This window comes from Trypanosoma equiperdum (genome assembly GCF_001457755.1).
Source record: "Trypanosoma equiperdum strain OVI genome assembly, contig: ctg_87, whole genome shotgun sequence".
In the NCBI taxonomy this organism is placed as follows: Eukaryota; Euglenozoa; class Kinetoplastea; order Trypanosomatida; family Trypanosomatidae; genus Trypanosoma; species Trypanosoma equiperdum.
This window is the reverse complement of record NW_027124842.1, coordinates 3,008-12,604: the sequence shown is the minus strand read 5'-3', so window position 1 is coordinate 12,604 and position 9,597 is coordinate 3,008. Positions and strand designations below refer to the sequence as shown.

At 41.2% G+C, this 9,597-nt stretch overlaps 2 protein-coding genes across 2 annotated transcripts in view; both read right to left on the bottom strand.

Annotated features, from left to right (window-relative positions):
- Positions 1 to 1,457: 1,457 nt before the first annotated feature.
- Positions 1,458 to 2,939, bottom strand: TEOVI_000420700 (variant surface glycoprotein (VSG), putative; the record flags this gene model as incomplete). The annotated part of the gene is made up of 1 exon (XM_067227002.1): positions 1,458 to 2,939. One exon carries the CDS (start codon positions 2,937 to 2,939, stop codon positions 1,458 to 1,460), a length of 1,482 nt encoding a protein of 493 aa, XP_067083103.1.
- A 6,349-nt stretch (positions 2,940 to 9,288) lies between these two features.
- The window catches only part of TEOVI_000420600 (Trypanosomal VSG domain containing protein, putative), a gene marked incomplete at both ends in the record, with an annotated part of 948 nt that continues 639 nt past the window's right edge, over positions 9,289 to 9,597 (bottom strand). The window contains one exon of the mRNA XM_067227001.1: positions 9,289 to 9,595. Coding sequence (XP_067083102.1) covers positions 9,289 to 9,595 — 307 coding nt within the window. The remainder of the gene's footprint in view (positions 9,596 to 9,597) is intronic.

Here is a 9,597-nt window from a genome sequence, read left to right as displayed (position 1 = left end):
TCATTGAAAAACTTTCCACATCTAAATTTCAACAGTTATAGCTGCTAGTGTGTTCTAATTTATACAGTTTTGTTCTTGCATTGACACTGCGGGCGTAAAGATGTAACGACGATCTCTTTCAGGGAAGAGATTCCTTATTTGTTTCTGTTTCAGATTAAGCTGCTCTTTAGTTCACCGACGCTTAGGACAAGGTAATGTGGGAAACAAATATGCTTTTTTCTCCCCTTTTGTTTTGTTAAAACTGGTGTTGGTTTTAAATCAGAGACAAATCTTATGTTAATTACTCTCTCATTTAGAAGTATGAACGTCTCGCTAGTGCACCAAGCCAACGTTAGTGATCTTTCCTTGTTAACTCCTCTTCACTTCATATATTTTCTCCATAGCTTCATATGTGTTCTATTTTAAGCAGTTATACCGTTTTTATTCTCCTTGTGCTGTTTATAGAAATAAATTAGCAGTTTTCATTCTATTCATTCCCCCGATAAATATTATATTGTTTCCTACAAATACTGGTCATTATTACTATGGCCAATGAGAAGACCTCATAGTTACTTGAAACTTGCACAACACCTCTTACGCCTGTTTCTATTTCTTCCAATTCTTCTTCACAGCTATATATTAGGACTCTGCATCAGATAAAAGGCCCAAGTCAGAACCATCGGTATTGCATACACCCGTTTTTCAGGAAAAATTGGGCCATCATTGACTCTTTATCTTCTTATTATTCCTGGTTTATCATTCTCCCCTGTCCTTTGCTATTGTGCATCCAGTTGGCTAATTCCGTATCTTCTTTTGCCTCATCTGCCGCCGCTTCTCCAGACAACAATACGAAGGTATTTGGTCTGTGCACAACGCTTTTCTCCTCGATAATTGTTCTCCTCCATCATATTCATATGCAAAATGATGTCCATCGTAATATTTTTGGGTTGAAACTGCGCATATCTCATCCCCTTGTGTCTCTCTGCCCCCTTATTTATGTTCTTTCTTTAATAATATTCCTCTTTCTTTTCCTTCCTCTTTCTTCATGTATTACTTACTTACTCCCATAACGTCCTTATCATTACTTCAAATAGTTATATATATATATGGACAAATCAGTAAGACTTCGTTACAATTTCTATAATAATATTATATATACACACTCACAACACTCTTCTATTATTGTCATTATTATCCTTGCTATTAATGCTACTATCATAATCCTAACTAATATCCATGAAATAAAAAAATTAAAAAAATAATTTATTTTAAATATTCTATCACTTATAACTGTATTCCAAGGGCAATTTAATAAATGATGTACTAAAATATCAAATTTTTGAGTTTTGAGCGATTTTCTTATTTTAGTTAAAAAGGGTTAAAATATATCAAGTTGTATCATATTTTAGAAAATTCTTACAGAGTAGTAAATATTCATATATTGCATGAAATGAATAAAAAAGCCTTAATCATTCATCCTAGTGGAAAAAAGCAAGCAAAAGGTGCGCCTTGTTAACTACAAAAGAAATTCTTCCTGTGGTGTTTGTGGTTTTGTCATCATTTTCTGCTGTCTTTTCTGCTATCTTTTTTACTTCCTCACTCAATTTGCACTTTTTCCCCTCTGCTTCGGCATGCCATTTGCATAAGGAGTTGCATTCAGTTTGGCCCTTTTTGTTGCAGCTATCTTCTGTTTCAGTGACTTGTAGCTTGCAAGTCGATTCGGCGTGCTTTGCTTGTGCCGCATTCTTACCCAACAAGTAAAGAAGAGCCTGGTCAGTGTTGGGACCCTTTGCTAAGTCCTCTAAGCTTACTTCTTTGTTTGGCTGGTTGGGGTCGGGGGTGATCTTGGTGTCTGTTAGGTACGTCATAAACTTGTTTTTCCACCCTGCTTTGCCGCCGCCTAGTGTTGCTTGCAGCTTATTTTTTACTGCTTCTGAGGGAGAGGCCGCTTCTTTGGATGACAGCTCGCCTGTTCCGTACAGGTACGCAGTGTACAGTGAAATAAAGGGCTGTTTGTCTTTGAGTTGTTGCGGGTCCAGGTCGGTTATTGCTGTGGTGTCTGCGTTTGCTGCTGTTAGCAGGTGGCATATGCTGTTAGCTACATGGTCATTGTTGTCTGGCTTGAAGTCTTCTTGGGCCTCCGCGGATCGGCATTTGCCTACCGCGTCAGTCGTTGTGTACAGTTGTGCGGGTTTGCCTGTGAGTCCCTCGTCGGTTGCACCTGCCCGGATTGTTAGGTCGATTATCTGGTTGCTGCTCGCCCCGTCTACGCACCTGTTTGCGATCACTTGTGCTACCGAGCTGGCGTCACCTTTGCCTTCGCATTGAAAGTCCGGCAGTAACGGCGCTGTAGTCGTCAGGTAGAGAAGTTTGATGGTCGTTGCTGCGTCGAAGTTGAATTTAGTGTCTCCGACACCGTTTTCCGACACGTCGTCCATTGGGCAGTTTGCTTCTGTTGTTGCGGTCTGCGTCGGGCTGAACTTACAGGCCTTTTCTGTGTCGCCTCCCGGACTGCTGACGAAAGCTGCTTTACCTTTGGTAATCGTCCGTTTTGATAGTAGTGCCATGGTCATACCGAGCCTCTGATGTAGTATTTTCAGTGTTTTGTCCGCTTGCTTCCGCAGGTTCTCTGGGATTCCTCTTTGCCGTTGCGCCTGCGAGCGTGCATATGCTGCCATTATATGGTATCCTAGTGCCCTGTCTGGGCTTTCGGCTGCAGCTCCGGCAGCGGCGGCCCAGCGCCTGCCGGTCGTCTCCAGATCTTGGAGACCTGCTGTGCTTAGCCTAACCTTGGCCTCGGCTAGCCTAGTGATTGCGGTCACGTATTTTGCTTCATTGCAGCGGCTTGTAATTGAGGTCTCGTGCGCTTCTGGTGTTGCTGCTGCGGCTGTCCTGTAATAAACATTGGTATGCAGCGCCGACAACGTCGCGATTACGAACAGTTCTACCAGTGCCATCATTTTTAGCTAAACCTAGAGTTTTAGTCAGCCGATTTTGCTTCGCTTACCCGTCGCAGTCGAAAAGGGTCAGGGTGAGAAGAGAAGAGGATTGCAAGGGTGGTCGGGTCAAAAGTGTATTTGCTTATGTAACGAGTTTCTGGTGGAACTTCCGTTTCAAACGCGCACCCGGTTAAAATAATGTAACTCATCTCCACTCTTCCTCTGTGAAATCCCCACTGGAGAAGACACTGCTGTTAAAGTAAAAAAAGTTAGTCCTTCGATTATTCGGTTCCAGCTCTCCTTTTCGGTAAAAATTAGGAACAACAGCCAGATTAATACCTGAGTCGGTACTGCAATCTCTGTACTTTTTTATATAAATGTTGAGTGAAATACGGTTTAAGATTGGCTACGGCTGTATTATTTATCCGTTCACTACGCTGCTACGCATCTACTTTTCTTATTCTGTATTTTATTGAAGCCCTCTTTGTGAACTGCTTTTTGTACCGTGAATAACGTACTAAATTCATTTGACCCGCGCAATTCCCTCGGTCTCTCCTTTATTTTTCTTGTCATTTAACTCTTTGTGTGCGATAATGCACATTTTCATATTTGTGTTTGACACTGCGCATACTACATATTCTTCTTTTTGTATTTCTGCCTTTTATTTAATAATAGTACTTATAATCTGTGTATCCCAGCTCTTTCATTACCTCACTCTAATTTTACATTAGCATTACTTTAAGCGCTTTTCCTTTGCTTTTCCATTTAGTCTTCACCAGCCCCTATAATTATGTTTATATATACACACTCACAACACTCTACTTATTTTTCATTATCAATGCCATCATAATTACTACTACAATAATATCCCTAATTTCTGATGTCCATTTAATAAAAGAGATAAAAAATCACTCTTTTTCATACCCTATTACTTTAATACTTTACACGCGTGTACCACGTTAACATACAATTTACAAATATTTCGCATTTTCATAGAGAAGTGTTAAAATATATAAAATATATAAAATATATAAAATTTTGGAAAATTTTCTCAGAGCAGCAAATTTTGTAAACTTGATGAATAGTAATTAGAATCCAACTAAACTCACAAAGGAAGCAGCCATCAGAGCCAAATTCTTATGGAGGAGAAAAGTAGAATCGTTTCAAGCATTATTTTCCCATTTGAAATTCTGCCCTTTTGAGCACGCATCATGAGTAGCATGTATGGTGCAATTTGCAGTTGCACCTTTATTATCCACTTCTTTCTTTTCTTCTTTTTTGTCTGCTGAATCTGCTTTTTCGGCTTCTTTGGGGTTGTCTCCTGTTGAAGCTGCTGCTGCTAAGTTTTTGCGACTTTCGGCTTCGTACACTGCCAATGCTTTAGCGAAAGTGTCGCTGTTTCCTGCAGCGGTTTCGATGCTTATCGGGGCGTCGCCCTTGGTGAACTTTAAAATCGGATCAGGCTTGCTCAGTGGCTCGAAGAGCTTGGTTTTAATGTTTGTTTCCTTTGATCCTAGTATGGCGGTTACTGCCGCTTCCTTTTCGTTAGGTTTGATCTCCTCTAGTCTTTTGCCTTCCATAAGTAATGCCAGGTCGGCTAAGTCGTCTACTGCATCGCTGACTTTGGTGTACGTTTCAAGTACTGTGGCCTGCGCTGTCGTGTCTGCGGTGTTTGCGGTGCATAATTTGTTCGCTAAAGTTTTTAGTTGCTTCGTATCCTCGTCGTCGTTTTCTCCAGGTGTGATGCACGCGCCGTTGTGTTTTAATGCCGTTTTCGTTGTTGTTGCCTGTTTGAAAGTTTTGCTAATGTCCGTTATCTTTAGTCCGTTGCTACCTGCGCTGGCGTCATTACTGCATCCGTCTTTTGTGGTTAGCGGCTGTGCTGCAGTTGCGCCGTTTTTCAGTCTTATGGATATCGCGTCGGCTGCTGCGCTCGTTGTCCACAGCTTTGCTGCTTTTAGTACTGTTATATCCTTTGCGTTGGTGGCTGCTGCCTGCAGCTTCCCTTTTATGCCCTGGTCGACTGCGCACTTTTTTGGCGCCGCTAGCCTCCTTGTCGCTGTTACGACGCATTGTCCGTCTGTAAAGTCGCCTTCTGTTCCTTTTGCGTTGGTGGTTTGGGCTGCTGTTTCAAACGTAGATGCTACAGCGGCTGTCGCTATCCTCTGGCTGGCTAGACGGCCTAGCCTCTGTGCGATTTCGTCGAGTAGCGGGCTTACTTTTTCTGTCGCTTGCTGCAGCTTCAATTTCTGCCGCATACGCTTAACTGCTGCTTTTTGGTGTAGCAGAAAATACGCACGCCATTGTTGCCTGCCGCGGTTTTTTACTGCAGCGAGTAAAAGTTTGTTTGCATCGGCTGCCAGAGTGTCGCGGTTGCTTTGCATTGCACTGATATTGCCGGCGTAGTGGTTTTTCAAAGCCGACAAAAATTCGATTTCTCCGCATTTGTCCGTAATCTCTGCTAGGTTTACCGACGCCTGCTGACCCCTGTTAGCTGTGTAACAGAGAAAAAAAAGTAGAGAAGCTGTTTGCCGTAACATAAATAGTGCCTTAAGTAATGCGAAGCGATAAATAGAGGTTTAACATCTGTGTTGATATGGCGCAGTTTGAGAGTTTTCTTATCAGGCTTGCGACAAGCTCGAATCTTTTTTAAAAAACACTTTCTTTTTCCAAATAATTTGCAATTTTAAATTGCGGTCAATTTTGCTTTTACCTATTCTAGCTACCCTCCGTGTATGCATCGTAAATCTTTATGGCCTTTAATATATCGAACATATTTCTAATCATAAAACTTCAAACCTCATGGCTTTTAAACTGCTCTATTTTCAGTTAAATTTCCCCCTTTACATGTTGACCTAGTAAAAAAGTATCGTTTCCACTTTGCACAATTGCACGACCTATGTTGTGATTCCTTCGAAAGCCGGTTGCTGCAAAATCCGTTGAACTTAAGGCTTGGTAAGATAAGTACAGAAACCGCTTTTGTCGATGATTTTTCTTTATTAATGAAATCCGTTAGCCTTGCATAAGTGAGCACCTTTACATCTATTATTCTACCTTTGGATGCTCTTAATATTTTGCTAGTATACCAAATGGAGTTAAAGGAATATAGATTCTAGGTTTCTTACTTTCATAGATATATTCCGTAACTTCATATATGTGGAATTTCACGCAGTCTCCCCGTATTACTTCTACATTTTTTCTCCACAGTAATCTATTAGTGGCCAAGTTTTAAAATAGTTCTATAAATAATATTATGTTACTTAACACAAATACTGCTCACTGCCACTATATATAGTATGAAAACTACAAAATTACTTTAAACGTACACTATCCCGCTCTTCTGCTCCTGTTTATACTTCTAACTTTTTAAGCTTCACAGATTGATACTATATTCCACAATCACATTAAAAATCAGAGGTGAAAACATAATATCTGCTGTTGAATCTGTCCTTTTTTGAATAAATGTAGGGCACAATCACCTTTTACGTTTTTTTCTTCTGTGCGGTACCATCACGTATTATGTAGTTTCACTCTGTATTTTATTTCCTTCTTTGTCTTCTGTTTCATTCACTGCCGCACATTTAGTCACTCCATTTGGTCAGTACAGTAGATTCTGTCCTTTTCTCATTGTCCCCCCATCACCTCAATGTGTATAAACATTCCATTATCATATTTACGTTCAAACTGCACATGTTACTTCTGCATCCCCATATCTCTAATTCTTGTATCTTCTTTGATAATATTATTCTTGTTTTCTCACGATCACAGACACCTAATCCCATCAAATCCTTGCCATTGTTTCAAGTATCTTACTTTAGACTTGCACTTATTGTTCAACACTACCCCTCTTATTATAATATTAGTATACACACTTACAACATTTTCCTATCATCATCATCGAGATAATAACCCTTACTAATATATATAAAATATATGTACAAAATTAGAATGTCACTCATATACTATGACCCTACTACTTTTCAGCCGTATTCTATTATCATGCAAAAAAAACATGTAAAAATTTCACTAATTTGCACCTTTTCGTCAAAAAGTGTTAAAATATATTAAAATTCAAAAAATTCTGTAAATTATCTTAAAAAGAAATTTTCTATAAAATGTCATAAAATTGAGAAAAATTCTTTAAAATTCTAAAACGCTAACAAACCTACAAAGGTTGGAGCGATGATAGTAAATTTCTTATTCACAAGGAAACTGGAATTCTTGCACTTGTTTTCTTCCTATTTGCTACCGGTATCCTTGTTGCAAGAGGCCTCCAATTTCCTTGCACATTTCTCATTCTGTTCCTCATTTTTCACATCATTTTCTTCTACTTCAGCTTTGCACTTTTCACTTTTTTGCTCTATTTGCAACCACCGTTTCACTTTTCTTAATTTTTATCGTTGCATTTGGTTTGTCCACCGTTTGTTTTCCTTGTGTTGCTTTGGTCTTTTCCTGTTTTACGCGTAGTCCTGTGAAAAAAAAATCTTAGAGCCTTAGCGAGCCCCTTGCCGCTAGCAATCTGTCTGTAGGTGCTTTCCACATTTTCGTTGTTATGTCGGTACGTTACTCCTGCTTCTTTCGATCTGGCCATGAAATTCTGCTGGAATTCTGTGTCAGTTGGGCCAAAGTGCTCTTATACTCCTTTTTCCACAGGGGATGACGTTGTGCTTTCTTCCGGCTTGCTTTCAGGCTGCCTTACTCTTAGTAAGTTCGCTGCTATTTGCCGTATGGTCGGGTTCTGCTTTAGTGTGTTGTACGTAATTTTGGTGAGTTCGATGGCGGTATCCAAGAGTGCTGGCTGCGCTTCTTTTAGTGCTGCTACAAGGTTTTGGTTGCTTAGGTGTGGAAGAACTTTTCTCATGTCTTCTGTTCTGATGTCGATATGCACCACCGTCCTTAGCTCATCCTTGTTGGCTTGTTGGTTACTGGGTGCCCTGGCACGAATGCTATGGTTATGTGGTCTGTTCCCGCTGTTCCGAAGCCTCCATCGAGCAGCGTTTTGCAGGTCCACCCCCCGTCTTGGCCGCTGTCTAAAGACGTGTTTGCGCCCGGGGCCGCTTTTACTTTGACTTTAGGAGCGGCTATGAACTTGCCGTAGGTAGAAAGATCAGCTAGGTGTATGGGTGTCGCTGTCGCTGTTGCTAATTGTGTATCAACTGATCCGATGTTCAGATGATCTCCACCTAATTTGTTGGGGCGTGTGAATTTTGCGTCTTCTCCTGGTGTCGTTGGCTAAGTGCAGGTTGTTCGAGTGTCCTCCGCTATTGGTTTATCGGTTGTGGCAAGTAGTATGAGAGCTGAATTAATCTTGGCTGGCCCCAGGACTTCAATTCTTTTGAAAAACAGCTTCTTTAGTAGCCTTAGTTTTTCGGGTAAGTTGGCTGCGTGTTCTTGCGCTCTCAGTGTTGTTATTTCGGCGAAAGCGTGTAGGTCTTGTAGTGTCTCTACCCTTTTTTAGCTGAGGTGCTGCTTCTGTTGCGAGTGACTATAAAATAGGGGTTTGCATGTTACCAGTCGCCGTTTGTTGGCTGTTCTGTTGCTTTTTCGATAGCGTAGCGTCTATTTCTTGTAGGTAAGCGAATTCGTGGCACCAATGTTCACTGTTGCCTGGTGTGGCTCCGTCGCCGGTCGCTAAGCTCATGAACTTTGCGACGCTTAACAGAATCACCAGAAACGAACCTTTTCAAAGGGGCTGGAGAAATGAGACAAGTGCAACACAATTACGCCACATATTATAGTAAAACATTTCAAGAAGTCATGTGTGTTTGCGTCAATTAGCATGAACAACAAACAAATATGAATTCGAAGAAAACTTAAGAATACAGTTGGTGGAATCACATAAATGTTTCCCGGACTTCCACTTCTAATCTTATTATCGATATATAATATATATTTATGTGTAAAGTATTCATAATTTACGGTTGTTATGTGTTTCTTTTTCTTGATGAATACTCTTTTGTGGATGCATCTTCAATGACTATATAATGCCGCCACTCCTGTCTTGCGCGCGTCTTTGAGCATTTAGTACTCTTATCCTGTATTATTAGCAGTTCTTTCCATCTGTTGTTAGTACATTTCTGTCATGACTGTACTCTTTTTATTTCGAGTCTTCTGTTGATGCCAGTGTTATGGGTGCCTGTTGAGTTTTAACTGGTTTCTCAGCGTTCAAGGCTTCGTGGTACAATTCATCCATCTGGTCCTTCAGTGCAATCATCCTCGCTTGCTCTGCTTCTTTCTTCTTGAGTAGAGTAAATCGCGCTAACATGGCGGTTTTTGCTATCCCTCGTTCCTTGAGCCACGCTACTGTTTGTCTAGTGATGTTCCACTTGATGTTTTTACCAGCGTGGCATAGTTGACGCACGACTGGCCGTCAAAGGAACCGCCGTTGCAGGCATTTGTGCTGTCTCGGCCCTTGCCGAAGGTGTACGATCCCTTGTCGGTGGCGCCGCTGAGGCTGTGTGCTCCTAGCCTGGTTGTGAACGCCGTCGTCAGACCTTTTAGTGCCGGTACTGAAACCTTGTACGTCTGATATACCTTTTTGCATGCTTGTTAGAGCGCCGTAAACCTCGTTAAGGCATTGGCGTTGGTGCCGTAGTTTGTTGTGTCTGTTAAAATCGTGCCGTCCGTGCATTGCTTGTTGTTTTCGGTACTGGTTGAGGCACTGGCGCTGCACAAGCAC